At 42.0% G+C, this 21,684-nt stretch overlaps 1 protein-coding gene and 1 pseudogene across 1 annotated transcript; one reads left to right on the forward strand and one right to left on the reverse strand.

The window, feature by feature from the left end:
- Positions 1 to 4,124: 4,124 nt before the first annotated feature.
- LOC119876743 (60S ribosomal protein L32-like) lies at positions 4,125 to 4,562 on the reverse strand. The gene has a single exon (XM_038551566.1). It carries the CDS (start codon positions 4,560 to 4,562, stop codon positions 4,125 to 4,127), a length of 438 nt encoding a protein of 145 aa, XP_038407494.1.
- An 11,176-nt stretch (positions 4,563 to 15,738) lies between these two features.
- On the forward strand, positions 15,739 to 20,742 carry LOC119876744 (annotated as a pseudogene).
- The last annotated feature ends 942 nt before the right edge of the window (positions 20,743 to 21,684 follow it).

Genomic DNA, 21,684 nt, shown 5'->3' on the forward strand with positions numbered 1-21,684 from the left:
AGAGAGAGAGGCAGAGACAGGCAGAGGGAGAAGCAGGCTCCCTGTGGGGAGCCCAATACAGGACTCGATCCCAGGACCTTGGGATCACGAACTGAACGAACCACCCAGGTGTCCCTTATTCATTTATTTTTAGTAAGCTGTAGGCCCAGCCTGGGGCTTGAACTCATGACCGTGAGAGCAAGAGCCACACACTCTATCAACTAAGCAAGCCAGGCATCCCTGTTTTAACTGACTTTTAAAAAATTTTGAGGTTATAATTTATATATAATACTTCTACTTCACACTCCACAGGCAACCATCATAATGATTTCTGTATACCTGTTCTTATACCTGTTTTCTGTATACCTTTCTTTACCTGTTCTAGAATTTTTTTTTTAAGATTTATTTATTTATTCATGAGAGACACAGACTGAGAGAGAGAGGCAGTGACATAGGCAGAGGGAGAAGCAGGCTCCTCACAGGGATCCTGATGCAGGACTCGATCCCAGATGCCGGAATCACAACCTGAGCCGAAGGCAGGCGCCCAACCACTGAGCCACCCAGGCGTCCCTGTTCTAGAATTTTATGTACACAGAATCACGATGTACTCTTTTGTGTTTTCTTTCATACAGATGAATGTTTTTCAGATTTAGCCATTTCATGCATGTATCAACAGTTAATTCATTTTATTGTGTAGTATTTCATTGTATCAATTTGTTAATCCATTCGGCTGTTAATGGACAATTGAATTGTTTCCAGGTTTGGCTACTATGAATAATACTGTTTGTGAACATTGTTTCTTCATTTTCTTTCTTTCCTTTTCTTTCTTTCTTTCTTTCTTTCTTTCTTTCTTTCTTTCTTTCTTTCTTTCTTTCTTCCTTCCTTCCTTCCTTCCTTCCTTCCTTCCTTCCTTCCTTCCTTTCTCTTTCTTTCTTTCTTTCTTTCTTTCTTTCTTTCTTTCTTTCTTTCTTCCTTCCTTCCTTCCTTCCTTCCTTCCTTCCTTCCTTCCTTCCTTCCTAAGATTTTATTCATTTATTCATGATTTTATTCATTTATTCTCTACACAGAGAGAGAGAGGCAGAGACACAGGCAGAGGGAGAAGCAGGCTCCATGCAGGAAGCCGGACGTGGGACTCATTCCCGGTCTCCAGGATCACACCCTGGGCCAAAGGTGGTGCTAAACTGCTGAGCCCCCGAGGCTGCCCTCTTTTTTTTTTTTTTTTTCTTTTTTTTTTTTTTTTTTAAGATTTTATTTACCTATTCATGAGAGACATACAGAGAAAGAGAGAGAGAGAGAGAATGAGAGAGAGAGAGAGAGAGAGGCTCCATGCAGGGAGCCCGACATGGGACTCGATCCTGAGTCTTCAGGATCAGGCCCTGGGCTGAAGGCAGCACTAAACTGCTGAGCCACCCGGGCTGCCCTCTTTCTTTTTTAAAAAAATTATTTTCATTTTCTTGAATAAATACCAGAAGTTGAATTGCTGGGTCAGAAGAAAAGTAATTGATGGACTTTATAAGAAATGGCCAAGGGCACCTGGCTGGCTTAGTTGGTAGAACATGTGATTCTTGATACTGGGATCATGAGTTTGATCGAGGCCCACATAGGGTGTAGAAATTACTTTAAAAAGGCAGGGGCTGCCTGAGTGACTCAGTCAGTTAAGCATCTACCTTGGGCTTAGGGTCCTGGGATTGAGCCCCACATTGAGCTCCCTGCTCAGTGGGGAGTCTGCTTCTCCCTTTCCATCTGCCCTTCCCTCCTGGGCTCATGCTCTCTCTCTCATTTACTCTCTCTCAAATGAAGAAATAAAATCTTAAAAAAAAAAAAAAAAGGCCAAACCTTTTTCCCATCTGTTCTAGCATGGTATGAGAGTTTCCATTGCTTCATTTTCTTTATGGTCTTTTCTAGAATTTCATCGAGCATTTAGTCTTTTGCATCTGGCTTTTTTCAGTTAGCATAATGATTTTGAGATTCATCTATGTTATGTTTATCAGTAATTTGTTAAGATTTTTATTTATTTGAGAGAAAGAGAGAGAATAGGGGAGCAGGAGGATGGGCAGAGGGAGAGGAACTAGCAGACTCTGTGCTGAGCATGGAGCCAGACATGGGCTCCATCCCACAACCCTGAGATCATGACCTGAGCCAAAATCAGGAGTCAGACACTTAACCCACTGAGCCACCCAGGCACCTCTATTTGTTTTTCACAGGCCCTACCTCTACCCCTCAGTAGTTTTTCTTTGGAGCACTTGAGGAATAATGTACCACGTGCATAGATCAGATTGCTTATACATTTACCATTTATTGGGCTATGGTTGGGCCATGATTGACTGTTCTGTATAAAGTTATCAACATTCACATGAAGATCTTTGTGCTGACATAGGTTTTTTGTTTTTCTCTTGGGAAATTTCTACAAGTAGGACTGCGAGTGGTGTATTAAGTATATTTTAGCTTTGTAAGAAACTGCCAAAGTGTTTACACCATTTTACATTCCCACCCACTCCTGTTGCTCCATGTCCTTAACAAAACTTGGTCTTGTCAGTCTTTTTCATGTCGGCCATTCTTTTTTTTTTTTTTTTAAAGATTTTATTTATTTATTCATGAGAGACACAGAGAGAGAGGCAGAGGGAGAAGCAGACTCCATGCAGGGAGCCTGATGTGGGACTCGATCCTGGGCCTCCAGGATCCCACCCTGGGCCAAAGGTAGGCGCTAAACTGCTGAGCCACCCAGGGATCCCCCTCATGTCAGCCATTCTAACAGGTATGTGGGACGTCACAGTGGTTTTGATTCACATTTTCATATTGCTAACTTTAAAAATAGTCATTTTACCAGCAAAAATGGGTTTATTCAGGAATAATAGAGAATTGCAATCCAGGACACACAGGCTACAGCAAAACCATGGCAAGTCCAATAAACCAAGGAGAGGAATGTTATGTTATAGAGAAGCAGGAAGTTTGAAGGGGCTGGTGTTTGTTTGTTTGTTTTAGAGATTTTATTTATTTACTTTTGTCAGAGAGAACAAACACGAGGCAGGGAGAGGGGCAGAGACCAGGAGAAGCAGAGTCCCTCCCCACTGAGCTGAGAGTCTGATGCAGGACTCAATCCTAAAATCCTGGGATCATGAGCTAAGCTCAAGGGAGATGCTTAACCGGCTGAGCCACCCAGGCAAGAAGGGGCTGTTTTGAGAAAAGCAAGAGTTCAGGGTGACAAGTTTCTCATTGGCTAAGTTAAAAGGGTAGTTGATTTATTTATTTATTTGTTTGTTTGTTTGTTTATTTATTTATTTATTGGATAGTTGATTTCTTATAGGGGAGGCAATGTACATCTTATCCAGTTAGGGCCTGCAACCGATGATTCTTTCCTGTTGACATTCTTCTGCTGGGGTCTGTCACTGACAGCTTTTCCTGTAATTGGTTTTGAGTGTCAGGCTCTTCTTCCAGCCTCCTCTTCTAGCCTCCAGGTCCACTTTAGTGAGATTTCCCTTTATTAATTTTCACAGTAATTACTAGCAATGTTTGTTATCTTTTCATGTGCTTATTAGTCAGTTTTATACCTTCATTTATGAAATGTCCAAGTCTTTGGCCCATTTTTATAAATTGGATTAAAAAATAAATTGGGTTGGTCTTTTTTTTAGTTTTAGGAGAGTTGTTTTTTTGGGGGGGTTTGCTTTTTTTTAGGATTTATTTACTAGAGAGAGATCGAGAAAGAGAGAGCATGAGTTGGGGGAGGGGCAGAGGGAGAGAATCTTCAACTGAGCCGAGAGCCTGACGCAAGGCCCAATCCCGTGACCCATGAGGTGATGACCTGATCTGAAACCAAGAGTCCGATGCTTAACTGACTGAGCTACCCAAGCGCCCCAGAGTTTTAGGAGTTTTTAAAAAATATAATCTGATTATAAGTCCTTGTCATATATATATATATTGTGAATATTTTCTTCCTCTGTAAGATTTGCCTTTTCATTTTTTTTGATTAGAGAATTTTGATTTTGATGAAGTTCAATTTATCAGCTTTTTCTTTTATTATTGTTTTTTGTGTTCTATGTAATTGTTGCCTATCCTAAGGATGCAAAGATATTCTCTTGTGTTGGCTTCTAAAAATTGTACGGTTTTATTTATTTTTTATTTTTATTTTTTATAGTCTTATGGTTTTATTAACGCAAATATGACCCGCATATTAGCTGTCTATTCAATTCTTCGCTGCGCAGCCTGGCATTGGGATTGGTGACTCTGATGGCCCGCTGGGAGGCTCTTTCCACAGTGGCTTTGTGGTTCTTGGAGGATACATTGTGAGCAATCTCTGCACAGTAAGATTTGTTGCACATCAGCAGTGCTTCAAGCTCCTTGATGTGGTGGACTAGGAAATTCCTGAAGCCACTGGGCAGCATGTGCTTTGTCTTCTTGTTGCTTCTGTAACCATTGTTGGGCATCAAGATCTGGCCCTTGAATCTTCTGCACAGCCTATTGTCAATGTCTCTGGGTTTCTGCCAATTGTACTTAATTTTGACGAGTCCGTCTGACTGGTGCCAGATGAACTTCTTGGTCCTCTTTTTAACGATCTTGAGCTTCACCAGAGGTCTGAGGGCAGCCATGATGCTAGTAATAGATGGCTCAAAACTGTATGGTTTGAGATATTTTATTTATTTATTTATTTATTTATTTATTTATTTATTTACTTACTTACTTACTTACTTACTTACTTACTTACTTTACTTACTTACTTATTTATGAGGGGGGGTGGCAGAGACACAGGAGGAGGGAGAAGCAGGCTCCATGCTGGGAGCCCAGTTTGGGACTTGATCCCGGGACTCCAGGATCATGCCCTGGGCCAAAGGCAGGCGCCAAACCGCTGAGTCACCCAGGGATCCCCGTGATATTACATTTAGATATATGATCTATCTCAAAATAATTTTTATATTTGGTATAAGATAGGGATCAAGGTTAATTTTTTTTTAAAGATTTATTTATTTATTCAGTCAGAGCGAGAGAGAGGCAGAGACAGAAGCAGGCTCCATGCAGGAAGCCCAACTCGATCCCGGATCTCCAGGATCACACCCCGGGCTGCAGGCGGCGCTAAACCGCTGCGCCACCAGGGCTGCCCAAGGTTAATTCTTTATAATGTAAATATCCAGTTATTCTAGCACTATATATTGAAACAAATGTTCTTTCTTCATTGAATTATTTTTATGCTTATTGAAAATCAACTGTACATGTGAGAATTTATTTTTGACCTCTTTCTTTTCCATTGATTTGCCTTTACATCAATACTACACTGTCTTGAATATTTACCTTGTATCCTGCCACTTGGCTAAACTCATTTATCCTAGTAGCTTGAAGTCTGATGCAGGACTCAATCTTAAGACCTTGGACTTTCTTGTTTTTTAAAGATTTTTTTTTTTTTTAATCTATTCATGAGAGACAGAGAGGGGGGTGGGGGCAGAGACACAGGCAGAGGGAGAAGCAGGCCCCATGCAGGGAGCCCAATGCGGGACTCGATCCTGGGACTCTAGGATCACGCCCTGGGTCGAAGGCAGGTGCCAAACTGCTGAGCCACCCAGGAAACCCCCCTACTTTTTTTAAAAGAGTGTGTATGCTGTGTGCACAAGTGAGTGAGGGAGGAAGTGCAGAGGGAGAGAGAGAATCTAAAGCAGGCTCCACCTTCAATGCAGCGCCTGATGTGGGGCTTGATCTCATGACCCTGAGATCATGACCTGAGCCAAAATTAATAGTTGGATATTAACTGACTGAGCCATCCAGGTGTCCCTATTCTTTAGGACTTTCTAGTTACACAATCATGTAGTCTGCAAATAAGAACAGCTTTACTGATTTATATCCAATCTTTATGCCTTTTATTTCTTTTTCTTACAGTACACTGGCTGGGACCATCACTACAATGTTGACTAGTATTTAGAGTGGACATCTTTGCATTGCTTCTAATCTTAGGGGGAAAGTACTCACTATTTTGCCAATAAGTATTATTTTTTAAAATATTTTATTTTATTTTATTTTTTTTTAAGATTTTATTTATTTATTCATGAGAGACCTACAGAGAGAGAGGCAGAGAAAGAAGTAGGCTCCATGCAGGGAGCCTGACATGGGACTCGATCCCGGGTCTCCAGGATCAGGCCATGGGCCAAAGGTGGCGCTAAACCGCTGAGCCACCCGGGCTACCCCTAAAGATTTTATTTAATTATTCATGAGAGACACACACACACACACAGAGGAAGAGACACAGGCAGAGGGAGAAGCAGGTTCCATGCAGGAAGCCCGATGTGGGATTCGATCCTAGGACTATGGGATCATGCCCCAAACCAAAGGCAGACCCTCAACCACTGAGCCACCCAGGCATCCCAAGTATGATGTTGTTACTATAGATTCTTCATAGATGCTCTTTATTAATTTGAAGTAATTACCTACCATCTCTACTTTGCAAGGATTTTTATCTTGAATAGGTATTAAATTTTGTCAAATATTTTTTCTGTATTTATTGAAATGGTATCTGATTTTTCTCTTTTATTATATCAATGTAGTAGATTACATTAATTTTTCTTTTCTTCTCTTCTCTTTTCTTTTTAAAATATTTTAAAGTAATCTCTATACCCAACATGGGGCTCAAACTCAAAACCCCAAGAGCAAGAGTTGTACAGTCTACCAACTGAGTCAGCCAGGCACCCCATGATTTTTCAAATGTTGAACCAATCTTGTGTTACTGGTATAAACTCCATATGGATATGATTATCATTTTTATATATTGCTGGTTTAATTTGCTTATATTTTGTTTTACAACTCAGTAACATTTTTCAATTCATGAATTTTTTGTCTATATTCATGAGTGATATTATCTGCAATCTTCTTTTTTTGTAGTAATGGACTTTGGTATCATTTATACTGTTTCCTAAAACAGGTTAGGAAGTATTCCCTTTTCTTCTTTTTGAAGGAATTTATATAAAATTGGTGTTATATCTTCCTTAAGTATTTGGGTTAATTCACCAATGAAGTCATCTGGGGGCTTGGAGTTTTCTAGTGGAAATACTGTTAATTATGTTTCAATTTCTTTAATAGATAGTGGACTATTCATGTATGTTATATTTTCGTATGTTTTAGTAAATTATATTTTTAAGGAATTTGTCCATTTCATTGAAACTATTAAATATATTGACATAAAGTTGTTCATAATTTTATCTTATTATTCTATAGGTTCTGTAGTTATCAATTTTATTGGATGCTTATTCTATTTATATTTAATTACTGATAGATTGGTTTTAAGTCTGCCATCTTGATATTTTTTTCTCTTTGTCCCCTCTGTTCTTTGTTCCTTTATTGTTTTGGGTTAATTGAATATTTTTAAGTATTTCATTCCTTCTCTTCTATTGACTTTTTAACCAATTTTTTGGATCATTTTTCAAGTGGTTACTTTAGTGATTACAGTGGGTATTCTTAATCTTTCACAGCTCACTTATATTTGATAAAAACCTCTACAACAATTTCATTGTATTTACACCTCTACTATCCTTTGTATTATTGTCATTTATTTTACTTTTATAAATATTATAAACTTCACAATACATTACTATTGTTACCTTTAAAAAAAAAGATTTTTATTTTTAAGTAATCTCTGCACCCAACTTGGGCTTGAAACTCACAACCTTGAAGATCAAGAGTTAGTTGCATGCTCTACCAACTGAGCCAGCCAGGCACCCCTGTTGTTTTTACTTCAAACAGCCAGCTGACTTCTTAAAAAGAATTTAAGAAAAGAACAATTATATTTTATATTTACCCACATATTTGCTATTTTTAGTGTGTTTCTTTTCTTCCTATAGGTTTGCATTTTCATCTCTCCTCCAGCCTGAAGAATTTCCTTTAGCATTTCTTGGAGTAAGTGTCTGCTGGTTACAAATTATCCTAGCCTTTGCTTATCTGAAAATGTCTATTTCTTTTTTTTTTTTAAGATTTTATTTATTTATTCATGAAAGAGACATAGAGAGAGAGAGAGGCAGAGACACAGACAAAGGAAGAAGCAGGCTCCATGCAGGGAGCCCGATGTAGGACTCGATCCCGGGACCCCAGGATCAAGCCCTGGGCTGAAGGCGGCGCTAAAACGCTGAGCCACCCAGGGATCCCAAGAAAATGTCTATTTCATTAAAAATTTCAATTGTGGTAAAATACACATAAGATTTACCATTAATTTATTTTTAAAATTTTTTAAAGATTTACCATCTTAAAGTGTATATTTCAGTGACACTAAGTATGTTCACATTTTTGTGCAGCCATTGCTACCATCCATCTCCAAAACCTTTTCATCTTCCCTATCCGAAACCCTGTCCTCATTAAACATAATCTCCCAATAGAATAGAGAGCTCAGAAAAATACCTCTTGGTCAAATGATGTTATTTATTTATTTTCTTATTTATGAGAGAGAAAACATGAGCAGGGGGAGGGGCAGAGGGAGCAGACTTCATTGAGCAGGAAGCCTGATTCAGGGCTCAATCCTGGGATCATGACCTGAGCCAAAGGCAGATTATTAACTGACTGAGCCACCCAGGCACCTAAATGATTTTCAACAAGGGTACTAAGACCATTTAATGGGGGAAGGAGTCTTCAACAAGTAGTACTGAGAAAACTGGATTATTCACATGCAGAATTACCTTATATACAAAATTTAACACAAAATGGATAAAAGAATTAAGAGACCCAAGAGATAGAGCTATAAAGACCTAAGAGCTAAAACTACAAAACTCCTAGGGGCACCTGAGAGACTCAGTCAGTTGAGCATCCGACTCTTGGTTTTGGCTTGGGTCATGGTCTCAGGGTCATGAGATCAAGCCCAAATCTGCTTAGAACTGTTTCTCCTTCTTCCTTTGCCCCCTCCCTTATATGCAGTCTCTCTCTCTCTCTCTCTCAAATAAATAAAATAAATAAATCTTTAAAAAAAACTATAAAATTCTTAGAAGAAACCATAGGGAAATGCTTCACGACATTGGATTTGGCAGTGATTTCTTGCTATGATGCTAAAAGCACAGGAAATAAAAGTTAAAATCGATCAATTGGACTATTTCAGAATTAAGAATTTCTGTTTATCAAAGGACACAATCAACAGTGAAAAGACAGCCTACATGAGCACCTGGCTGGCTCTGTCAGTAGAGCATTCTACTCTTGATCTTGGGGCCATGAGTTTGAGACCAATGTTGGAGGTAGAGTTTGTGGGGGAAAAAAAAAAAAGCAGCCTACAGAATGGGAGACAATATTTTATTTTTTAAAAATATTTTCAAATCATATGTCTGATAAGAGGTTAAGAACTAAAATATATAAAGAACTCCTACAACTCAAATGAAACAAAACTCCAAATAACCCAATTAAAAAATGGGCAGAGTGGGGCACCTGGGTGGCTTAGTGGTTGAGCATCTGCTTTTGGCTCAGGTGGTGATCCTAGGATCACCAGGTCCTAGGATCAAGTCCTTCTTTTTTTATGGCTGAGTAAAATTCCTCTGTATATATAAATACAGTGCATTTTCTTTATCTGTTCATCCATCGATGAATGAACATTAAGGTTGTTGCCATGTCTTGGCTGTTTTGAATAAGACTGCAGTGAATATGGGTGCAAATATCTTTTCAAATTAGTGTTTTTATTTCCTTCAGATAAATACTCAAAAATGGAATTGCTGAATTATATGGTAGTTCTATTTTTAGTTATTTGAGGAACCTCCATAATGTTTCCCAGAGTGGCTGCCCCAGTTTACATTCCCTCTAACAGGGCAAAAGGTTGCCTTTTTTTCCTCCACATCCTTACCAATACTTATTATTTCTTAGCTTTTAAAAAGTTATTTATTTATTTATTTACTTACTTTTTTTAAATATATTTTTTTAAAGATTTTATTTATTCATGAGAGACACAGAGAGAGAGGCAGAGACACAGGCAGAGGGAGAAGCGGGCTTCATGCAGGAAGCCTGATGTGGGACTTGATCCCCGGTCTCCAGGATCATGCCCTGGGCTGAAGGCAGATGCTCAACCACTGAGCCACCCAGGCATCCCTACCTACTTATTTTTTTTAAGTAATCTCCACACCCATTGTGGGGCTTGAACTCACAACTCCAAGATCCAGAGTCACATGCTCTATTGACTGAGCCAGCCAGATACACCTCTTGTTTTTTGATTGCAGCCATTCTACCAGGTGTGAAGTGATATCTCATTGTAGTTTTGAATTATCATTGTATGTTTTTTTTTATTGTATGTTTTTATTGGAAAATGTCTATTTAGATTTTTTTTAGTACTGAGTTGTATGAATTGTTTAACTATTTTGAATATTAACCCCTTATCAGACATAAGATTTATAAATATTTTCTCCCATCCAGTAGTTTTTTTTTTTAAAACTAAACTCTACACTGAACATGGTGCTCAAACTCATGACCCTGAGATCAAGCCTCACATGTGCTTTATTTTTTAAGATTTTTATTATTTTTATTTTATTTTTATTCAAGAGAGATACATACAGAGAGAGACAGAGAGACAGAGAGGCAGAGAGGCAGAGATACAGGCAGAGGGAGAGGCAGGCTCCATACAGGGAGCCCGATACAGGACTCCATCCTGGGTCTCCAGGATCACGCCCTGGGCTGAAGGCGGCGCTAACCACTGAGCGACCCGGGCTGCCCAAGATTTTAAAAAATTTATTCATGAGAGATACACAGAGAGAGGCAGAGACATAGAAGAGGGAGAAGCAGGCTCACTGCAGGGAGCCCGATGCAGGACTTGATCCTAGGACCCTGGAATCATGACCTGAGCCAAAGGCAGACACTCAACCACTGAGCCACCCAGGTATCCCAAGCCTTACATGTTCTACTGACTGAGCCAGTCAGGTGCCCCATAGCTTGCTTTTTCATTTTGTTAATGGTTTCATTTGCTGTGCAAAAACTTTTTAGTTTAATGTCTTCCCACTTACTTACTTTTGTTTTTGTTGCCTTTTTTTCTTGGATACCAGTTTTTGGTGTGTATGTGATTTCCAGATATTTTCTCCCCTAATGGCTTATCTTTTCATTCTTGTTGCAAAGTAAAAGTTTTAAACCTTAGTTAAGTCCAATTTATCATTTTTTTAGTCCCATGTATAGGGCCTAACCCAAAGCCATGAAGATTTTCTCCTGTGTTTTCTTCTATGAGTTTTGTAATTTTACATTTTACTTTTAAGTCTATGACCCATTTTGAGTTAATTCTTATAGTTGATGTAGGGTATAGGCTGAAGTTGTTTGAGTGTGGGTGTTTCAGCAAAATTTGTTGAAAAGACTTTACTTTCTCCACTGAGTTAACTTCTGTGAAAAAACAGTTGACCATATTTATGCGGATCTATTTCTGGACTCTTTAGTCTGTTACTTTGACCTACATGTCTGTTCTTTCTCCAGAACCACATTGTCTTGATTACTGTAGCTATCTATATAGTAAGTCTTAGCATCAGTTGGCATGAGTTCTGATGTTTCGTTCTTGTCTTTCAAAATTGTTGACTACTCTGGTTCCTTCGTCTTTCCACATATACTTTAGAATCAGTTTCTTTATATCTGTGAAAAACAGTACTGGAATAATCATTGGAGTTTGTTAAATCTAAAGTTCAATTTGGAGAGAATTGACATATCTACATTGAGTCTATTAATCTGTAAATGGCATTTTTCTCCATATATTTAGGTTTTCTTTGATTTTTTTTATTGGTGTTTTGTACTTTGCAGCACTCATTTTATTAGATTTATACCTAGACATTTCTCTTCCTCATTCTTTTTGAGATATTGTAAATGGTACTGTAAAATATTTCATAGTTTTGAGGCACCTGGGTGGCACAGTTGGTTAAGCTCTGACTCTTGATCTCAGCTCAGGTCTTGATCTCAGGGTCATGAGTTCAGGCCCCATGTTAGACTACATGCTCGGCATGGAGACTACTTAAAAGAAAAATCAGGTTTGCTTTTTTTTTTTTTTTAAAGAATTTATTTATTTATTCATTAGAGACACACAGAGAGAGGCAGAGACACAGGCAGAGGGAGAAGGTTCATGCCTTCTCCAATCTCCATGGGGATTGATATGGGGCTCAATCCTAGGATCATGATCTGAGCCAAAGACAGACACTTAACTGAGCCACCCAGGTGCCCAGTTTTTTTTAAAGTTTGACTGCCACCTGAAACTAATATATAACAATGTATGTTAATTATATTTGAATAAAAAATAATTTGACTGCCAGTTCCAATATTAGAGTGGTCTGTGTGCCTATTTTTGTTGCCTAGTAATTCTTTGTGGAGTGAATCACATTTTTCCGTTTTTTGTGTGTCTAGCAGTATTTCATCGTATAGTGGACATTATGGATGATAGGTCATAGTGACTCTGAACGGGTTGAGTTATGTTTTATTGGGTGGTTAAATTCCTGGCAGACTACTCTGATCTTCTGGCTTGGTTTTAGGATTCACTGGGGCAGCCTGTCTTGGTTTTACCTTTAATGGTAGAATCGATTTCTTAGTCTTGAGAGGTACCCTTCAAGTGTAGCTCTTCTGGGGTGTCGGTAGAAAGCCAAGGTGTTTCCTAAGCCCCTCTAACCTGGCAGGACTCATACTCTCAATTGCTCTTCTTCTGTAGTGAGTGGCTGCTGAAACCTCTGCTTGGCCTTCCAGCCTCCCCCTGTGCACCTAAGGGTCTCACCACTAAGTGCAGCTCAGGAGTCAGCCAGTGGCTAGAAGGGAGCCATTCACAGAATCTGGGGCTCCTTTTGTGGCTCTCTCCTTTCTAGAATTCCCCAACCTGCTGAATTTCTAGCCTCTCTGGTAGCCCTGAACCTTGACCTCTGACTGCTCAGGCCATTAGATGGCCACTTTCAGCAGGAACCCTGGCCCTGGCCTGCTCAATGGACTGTAGCACTTTTGGGGGAAAAGCCTTGCAAAGTTGGATCTCACCCAGGTGTGGTCTCTTTTTAAAAGGATAAAGTTTGGGGGATCCCTGGGTGGCTCAGCGGTTTGGCGCCTGCCTTCAGCTCAGGTTGTGATCCTGGAGTCCCGGGATTGAGTCCTGCATCGGGCTCCCTGCATGGAGCCTGCTTCTCCCTCTGCCTGTATCTCTGCCTCTCTCTGTTTCTCTCATGAATAGATAAATAAAATCTTAAAAAGATAAATAAATAAATAGATGATAGATAGATAGATAGATAGATAGATAGATAGATAGATAGATAAAAATTAAAAAATAAAAGAATAAAGTTTTCTGGGAGCGCCTGCCTGGTTCAAGTCAGTAGAACATGTAATCTTGGTCTCTGGGTTGTGAGTTAGAGCCCCATGTTAGTATAGAGATTACTTAAAAACAAAATCTTAAAAAAAAAACAAAAACCAAAATCTTAAAAAAGAAAAGTAGAATTTTCTCCATTTTGCCTGCTTTTTGTTGCTCTTTAGTATTTTCATCTTGTTAAAAAGATTTTCTATATATACATAAAAATGGATATATGTTATACATGTGCATATATAAATGTGTATATACACACACACACACCTGCATATATATGTTAGAATTTTAGGGCAAGTTGAGTGGTTCAGTTGGTTAAAGCATCTACCTTTGACTCAGATCATGATCCCAGGGTTCTGGAATCGAGCCCTGCATCGAGCTCCCTGCTCACCAGGGAGCCTGCTTCTCCCTCTCCCTCTGCCTGTCTCTCCACCTGCCTGTACTCTCTCTCTTTCAGTCAAATAAATAAAATCTTAAAAAAAAAAAAAAAGAATTTTCTCTTGTTGAGAGTAGGGTTAGTCTCATATATAAGGTACATTGCCATAACCAACAGCTGGGACCTTCACTTAATTTTAATCTTCTGTGACTCTTGATAAAATTATCTCATCATTTTGGGGTTTGAGGATACAAATTTAAAAATAAACCTACCATATGACACCCGCTGCCTGCCGATGGAGCATGTCCTGGACAATCTGTGGTATCCTCTGCGGAAGAGGTGTTCCCTGTGTGCTCACCTTGCACGCGACTGTGATTCCAGCCCCTTCCTCGTTCCTGGTTTTCCACTTGGGCCACCGCATCCTTGCCCATTTGCCATCTGATTTCCTTGTGTGCATCAACTGCAGAATGGTGTGCAAACCCACAGTTCAGGGTCATTCTGGCTTTGGCCTGGAAATGCCCGTGGTCTGTGGAGCGCTCTCTCAAGTTACCTTTCGGCCACTTAACTCCTCTTTCTTGGTTCTCAGGCTCTCTTCCTCCTGCAGCAGGGCGGCCCCAGAGCTGGGTTCCCTTCCCATCCCTTCTGCTATTTCCTCATTATCCCCTGCAAACGTCTCTCCTGGGACTGGAGAGATGCTTAGGCAAGAATCCCTAAGTAGTGGGGAGGCAGACACACGGTATCTGGCCTGACTGGCGTCCTGCAGCGGCCACCTGGGTCCCTCCTGCGTGGACCCTGCCTGCAGCACGTCCCACCAATTTGTTCACTTCCTCCTGCTCTCTAAGCTCTGTCTCTGGTCCTTTTTTTCTTTTTTAAGATTTTATTTATTTATTCATGAGAGATAGAGAGAGAGAGAGAGAGAGAGAGAGAGAGACAGGCAGAGGGAGAAGCAGGCTCCCTGCAGGGAGCCCAATGTGGGACTCGATCCCGGGACCCCAGGTCACATCCCGGCTGAAGGCAGGTGCTGAACCGCTGGGCCACCAGGAATCCCTGTCTCTCGTTCTAATTATGGTCTTCTCTCCACTCCAGGTCACCTTAGTATCCCCGCAATCGGGCCAGCGTGAGTTGAATTTGCATGCCCGACCTGGTTTTCTCCCCAGGGGAACATTAGCACATCTGCTCCTTCATTTAATAACTTTGCCTGCCAAGGCTCAGATCAAAATGCCATCCACGCTGAATCCAAGAGGCCTGTGTGCCTTCATTGTGCCTGATTATGTGCTTGGTGTGGTCCTGGCATGTGCGAGATCTCTGTTGCCAGTAGAACGATGCTTCAGCCGGTGAGAACCCCCTTCCTGCACAGGTGATGCATGGGCCGCCGCCACCAGCTCCAGGGCCCCCAGGCAGCCCTGACCTCCTATCCCTCGCAAGGAGGAGAAGCTAAGGGGAGTTTTATCAGACACCCGTCTCCTCTGCTCCTACTCCTCTGAGAGGTGAGCCTCCTGTTCCAGATGAGGGCACTGTGGTACAGAGGAATTTGTGTAAATCTGTCACCAGTTCCCTCCATGACTTTGGGCAAGTTCTTTCATCTTGCTGCATTTCAGTGTTCTCCTGGGTAGGGCTGGAGTCACAGTAGCACTTACCCCACAGGGATTTGGGGAGTTCTAACAGAGCTTAGCAGTGCCTGGCAGACCACAACTTCTCAGGAACTTTTAGCTATAATTTTTATTCTTTTTTTTTTTTTTAAGTGACAGTTTTACTTTTTCCTTTCCAATTTTTTTTAAGACTTTATTTATTTATTCCTGAGAGACACAGAGAGGGAGAGGCACAGAGACAGGCAGAGGGAGAAACAGGCTGGTTTGATCCTGGTTCTCCAGGATCATACCCTGGGCTGCAGGCAGTGCCAAACCACTGAGCCACTGGGCTGCCCTGTAATTTTTATTCTAGATCAAAAGCACAGAGCTAGTGGGTAGTAGAACCAGGACTTAAGATAAGTCACCAGGATTGAAACAAATTCTAAACAGGAGACAGATTACAGTGAGAGGGGCTCAGGGGAGCATGGACACGGGGCAGTGTGCTGGATCCTGCAGCCCGAGGCAGAGGCCCTGTCTGAGGAGGGGATACTTGAGTGGAGAGCTGGGGATCAGAAGGAGCTTGTCATGCAATGGCCATGGGCAAGGCTGGGCCTGGGCGCAGTGAGCGTGGTGAGCCCAGAAAGCAGGCCCGCATGACACAGGAGAGCAGGGATGAGGTAGCGTGTACAGCGGGAACAGTGGGTGACTGGAGCTCAGATGTGCGGTGAGAGCAACTGCTCTGTAGGAGGAAAGGAATCTTTGTGGGCCAGTGATCAGCGCAGCTCTCTGGGAGAAGAAGTCCTTGAGCCACCACTGAGCGCTTTCTGCGTGCCCTGGCTCTGTGCCAAGTGCCATGGATGGTTGCAGGTCAAACTGGAAATGAGACTGGAGGAAAAGCTGGGGAACGACCCGGGAAAGGCCAGCTGGCCCTAGACAGATTCCCACCGGGGGACCCGCATCACGCTAGCAAGCCAGCTGTAGTCTTGGGCCTACAGGCTCAGAAAGCCAGCTCAGCACAGGGAGGGCACTTCCAGTCCTCAGCGCCCCTGACTGATGAGTGAGGATGCAGGGGCTGACCGAACCCCGAGAGCTCGTAGACATACATGGAGAAGTTGGGAACTGATGGAGCGCGCTCTTCTGGGAGGCAGGCCAAGTGGGATGCCCAGTTATCATTTGGCCATTGCTGGGAGGTGTGGGACTTGTGCAGTGGGAGCTGGTTGGCAACGAGTGTCCATTTTTTAATATATTTTTTAAGATTTTATTTATTTATTTGATGGAGAGAGAGCATGAGCAGGGGAGTGGCAGGCAGAGGGAGGGAGAGAGAGAAGCATACTCTCCGCTTAGCAGTGAGCTTGATGTGAAGCTTGCATCCTAGGACCCTGGGATCAAGACCTGAGCTGCAGGTAGACTCTTAACCGACTGAGCCACCCAGGCCCTCCACTTTCTCTCTATCTCTCTTTTTAAAAATATTTTATTTATTTATTTGAGAGAGAGAGAGAGAGAGAGCAAGTGAGCATGAGCTCAGGAAAGGGCAGAGGGAGAGGGAGAGAGAAACTCAAGCAGACTCCCTGCCGAGCACAGGGCCTGACATGGGGCTCAATCCCATGACCCTGAGATTATGACCTGAGCTGAAATCAGTAGTTGGAAGCTTAACCATCAGAGCCACCCATGCGCCCTGACACTGCCTTCTCTTGCTGGAGTGGGGTGGGCGTATCTGGCCACCCTTTATTCTGTATTTCTATTGCTGACAGGCCTTTCTTCTGATGTGTTAACATCAGTCATGGATTCAGTGTAGCCTCGGGACCTACTCTGTTTCTCGTGCTGACTCTGTATCATCGAGCTCATCCATGAGGGGACATTCTATTTCTCGTTTCCATTTTCCTTCCTGTGTGGTTGGGAGAATCCTAACATTTCTGTGTACTGATACAGAGACTTCATAAGAGCCCCGATTCATTTACTTGCAAAATGAGGATTATCATCCTCCCTTCAGGGAGAGCTGGAGCTGTGCTATGTGATGTAGCAGCCACGAGCTACATGTGACTATTTAAGTTCGAATTAATTAAAAATTCAGTTCCCTTTTGCACCTTTCTTTCTTTCTTTCTTTTTTTTTTTTTTTAAAGATTTTATTTATTTATTTATTCATGAGAGACACACAGAGAGAGAGAGGGAGGCAGAGACACAGGCAGAGGGAGAAGCAGGCTCCACACAAGGAGCCTGACGTGGGACTCGATCCCGGGTCTCCAAGATCACACCCTGGGCTGAAGGCAGCGCTAAACTGCTGAGCCACCCAGGCTGCCCCCTTTTGTACCTTTCAAGTGCTCAGTAGCCACCTGTGGCTGGTGGCTCTATACTGGACAGTGAAGAGCTACAACATTTCCACCATCACAGAGTGTCCTCTCCAGAGTTCAATGAAATGATGGTTAAAAGCACAGTAAAGGGATCCCTGGGTGGCACAGCGGTTTGGCGCCTGCCTTTGGCCCAGGGCGCGATCCTGGAGACCCGGGATCAAATCCCATGTCGGGCTCCCGGTGCATGGAGTCTGCTTCTCCCTCTGCCTGTGTCTCTGCCTCTCTCTCTCTCTCTCTCTCTGACTATCATAAACAAATAAAAATTAAAAAAATAAAAATAAAATCTTTAAAAAAAAATAAAAGCACAGTAAATGATGCTGAGTCCTAGTGGTTGTTGGGATTGGTGGCCTGGTGCCAGGGAGGACCAGAGAAGATGCGGTCTCTGGCCAGGAAGTTTGTCTAGATGAGATAAGATGGGACACGTCTTTGAACGGACCCACGATAAGGTCATAGCAGACTGGAGGGGCCTATGTGAGTTGAAAGATTCCTTCTAGGCTCACTGAGGCCTAAGGAGAGCAGAGAAGGGACTGAGAAGTATGCTGGGAGTGTCTTAGGGTGGACTCCATGGGACACTGAACCTTGAGTTGAGCCTTGCTTCAGTCCCTTGAGAAGGAAACCGTACAGACTTGTCCTTGCACCTCCTCCTCTTCTTTTGTTGCTCCTTCTAATGTCAGGATTTTTCTTGGAACTCATCAGTTGCAGGGGAAAATTAGGGCTCAGAGTTCTGAACCCCCCCTGGCTGCCCTCCTTGATGTTCTCTGCACTCCCACTAGCTGGGGGAAGAGGAGGAAACAGCGATGATCTAAAGAGCATCAGGGGTCTCTAGAACTCTTTCTGCAGTAAGTCTGCTGTTTCCATGACAACTGCTTGACCAGGCCAACACTTTGTGATGCTCGTATAAGCATTTTCAGTTGTTCATAAAATACAATGAAAAAAAATCATGGGAATATTAGAAGGAATGAACTAAAGATGGAATTGGATGTGTAGTATTACAGAGTAGAAACCACTGGGCCCAAGAGCTTCCTTTTTTCTCCTTCATTTAGTCATCCGTCCTTCCGTCCATCCATCCATCCACCCACCCACCCATCCATTCATTCAACATTTATTGAGCAGCTACTCTGTGCCAAGTACTGTGTTCTCTGCTCTAGGCCCAGAGAGACAAAGATGAATGATGCTCTCTGAGAGCTCAGTCCAGTGGGAGACACACTCAAATGGAGAAAGTTATAATACAGAGTAATATGTGCTCATATGCTGGAGTTGAGGTCTTTAAAAACATGGAGGGAGAGCCAGAGAATGCTCATGGAGCAGGAATATGGAGCTGGGTCCTGAAGGGTGAGTGGGAATTCCAGACAGAGGAAACATCATGAACCCAGGGAAGAGAAAACACATCCAAAGCATGTTTTGATGAGAAATAGTGTGACACTGTATGTTAGAGTTGTTGCAAGATGGAACAGTGTGTGTTGGAAGGTGGTGATATTGGGGAAGGGAGCGAGACTGGATTGTGAATGCCATGCTAATTTGGAAATTGGAATCTGACCGACAGCTAATTTGTGATCTAGAAAGTTTTTACTTATTTATTTGTTAAATATTTTATTTACTTATTTGAGAGAGAGCATGCAGAGGCAACGGCAGAGGGAGGGCTCAATCCCAGAATTGATCTAGGTGCCCTCTAGAAAGCTTTTAATCAAGAAGATGACAAAGATAATCTGGGTGTGGTTAGGGGGATGCATTGAGGGAGAAAGGCTGGAGATTGGGAGACTAGTTTGGAAGCTACTATGATAGACTAGGAAAGAGTATCTCTGAGGACCTGACCCAGGCCAGTAGGAGAGGCCAGAAAGGCCAAGTTCATGAATGACTTAGGGGATAGAATAGCCAAGACTTGCAGTGGATGAGAACAAATAGGAGGGAGGAACTGAGAAGACGCTGTGGTTTTCTACTTGAGCAGCTGGGGATCAATGTTCATTAAAGAGACAGTAAGATGTGTTTAAGGAGTAGGTGATGAGCCCAGGATAGGGCATGTGGAGCTGGAGATGTCTAGTATATTTGGGAAGGAGCTCTTTCTCCTGCCTTTGGGGAATGTGTGGGCCTGAGACTTAGTGGGGGAGGCCTGGGCTGAAAATAGAGGTTATGAATGAATGCAAAACTTTGGAAGTGGAAGGTCAGCCAGAAAAGTGTTGAGAGAGCATGCAGAAATCTGAGAAATAAAAACAAAACCAGAAAAACCAATATTTAAGAAATTGGCCAAAACTATGAAACCTGTCTGGGAAAGGTTAAAGGCATGTGGTTGGAGAAGGAGGAGGAAACTTGGGAGAGATGGTATTAAGGAAGTCAAAGAGAGTGTTTTAGAAGCAAGGAATGGCCAAGAGCATCATATCTGGCAGAAAGATGTGAAACAACCGATGAAAGTCTGAGGAGCCATTTTGAGCAATGGGGAACGCTTACGGACTGTATGGTAATGAGAGATCCAAACACCAAGCACTCCAGAGGCTTTGGGTTTGTCATGTATGCCACCGTGGAGGAAGTGGATGCAGCCATGAATGCAAGGCCACACAAGATGGATGGAAGAGTTATGGAACCAAAGATGGCGGTCTCAAGAGATGATTCTCAAAGACCTGGTGCCCACTTAACTGCGAAAAGGATTTTTGTTGGTGGCATTAAAGAAGACACTGAAGAACATCGTCTAAGAGATGATTTTGAACACTATGGGAAAATTGAAGTGATTGAGATCATGACTGACCGAGGCAGTGGCAAAAAGAGGTTTTGCTTTTGTGACATTTGATGACTATAACTCTGTAGACAAGATTGTCATTCAAAAATCCCATACTGTGGATGGCCACAACTGTGAAGTAAGGAAAGCACTATCGAAGCAAGAGATGGCTAGTGCTTCATCCAGCCAAAGGAGGCCAAAGTGCTTCTGGAAACTTTGGTGGTAGTCATGGAGGTAGTTTTGGTGGGAATGAGAACTTTGGTCATGGAGGGAACTTCAGCAGTCGAGGTGGCTTCGGTGGCAGTGGGGATGGCTATAACGGATTTGGTAATGATGGAAGCAACTCTGGAGGTGGCGGAAGCTAGCATGATTTTGGCAATTACAACAATCAGTCCTCAAATTTTGGACCCATGAAAGGAGAAGATTTTGGAGGCAGAAGCTCTGACCCCTATGGTGGTGGAGGCCAATACTTTGCCAAACCACGAAATCAAGGTGGCTATGGCGGTTCCAGCAGCAGCAGCTATGGCAGTGGCAGAAGGTTTTAATTACTGCCAGGGAACAAAGCTTAGCAGGAGAGGAGAGCCAGAGAAGTGACAGGGGAGCTACAGGTTACAACAGATTTGTGAACTCAGCCAAGCACAGTGGTGGCAGGGCCTAGCTGCTACAAAGAAGACATGTTTTAGACAATACTCCTGTGTACAGGGCAAAAAACTCGAGGATTGTATTTGTGACTAATTGTATAACAGGTTATTTTAGTTTCTGTTTTGTGGAAAGTGTAAAGCACTCCCACAAAGCGTTTTATTGTAGATTTTTTTTTTTTGCACCCATGCTGTTGATTGCTAAATGTAATAGTCTGATCATGATGCTGAATAAATGTGTCTTAAAAAAAAAAAAAAAGAAAGATGTAAGGAAATACGAAAAACATTGTGTCTTTTTTTAAATGTCTTTTAAGTCAACTTTAATTCAATATAATGTAATAAAATGTATCCATTATAAGTGTATAGTTTAATGAGTAACCACCACCACAAAGAATAGAACATTTCCACCATTCCCAAGAGTTCCTGCCTATCCTTGGCAGTCATCTATCCTGCCTCTAGGAAACCCCTATTCTGCTTTTTGGTACTAGAATTGCACGTACATGGAATCACACAGTGTATACTTTTGTATGTGGCTTTTCTCACTCAGCATTAAGTTTTTGAGATTTATCCATGTTTTTTGCATGTATTAGGCTGTTTCTTTTCACTGGACTACTACTCAGTGTATGGATATCTTCACCTAGTGACAGGCATTTAGATTATTTTCAGTTTGGGGCTGTTGTGAATAAAGCTACTGGGAATGTGCATATGCAGTAGACAAATGTATAGGGTAAGTACCTCGGAATGGTGTTTCTGGGTCTTACAGTAAGGGTATGATCAACTTTATAAAAAAACATCAAACTGTTTTCCAAAGTTTCCAACAGAACAAATAGAAATTGAGAATTCTAGTTG

This window comes from Canis lupus, chromosome 10, assembly GCF_011100685.1.
Source record: "Canis lupus familiaris isolate Mischka breed German Shepherd chromosome 10, alternate assembly UU_Cfam_GSD_1.0, whole genome shotgun sequence".
NCBI lineage: Eukaryota > Metazoa > Chordata > Mammalia > Carnivora > Canidae > Canis > Canis lupus.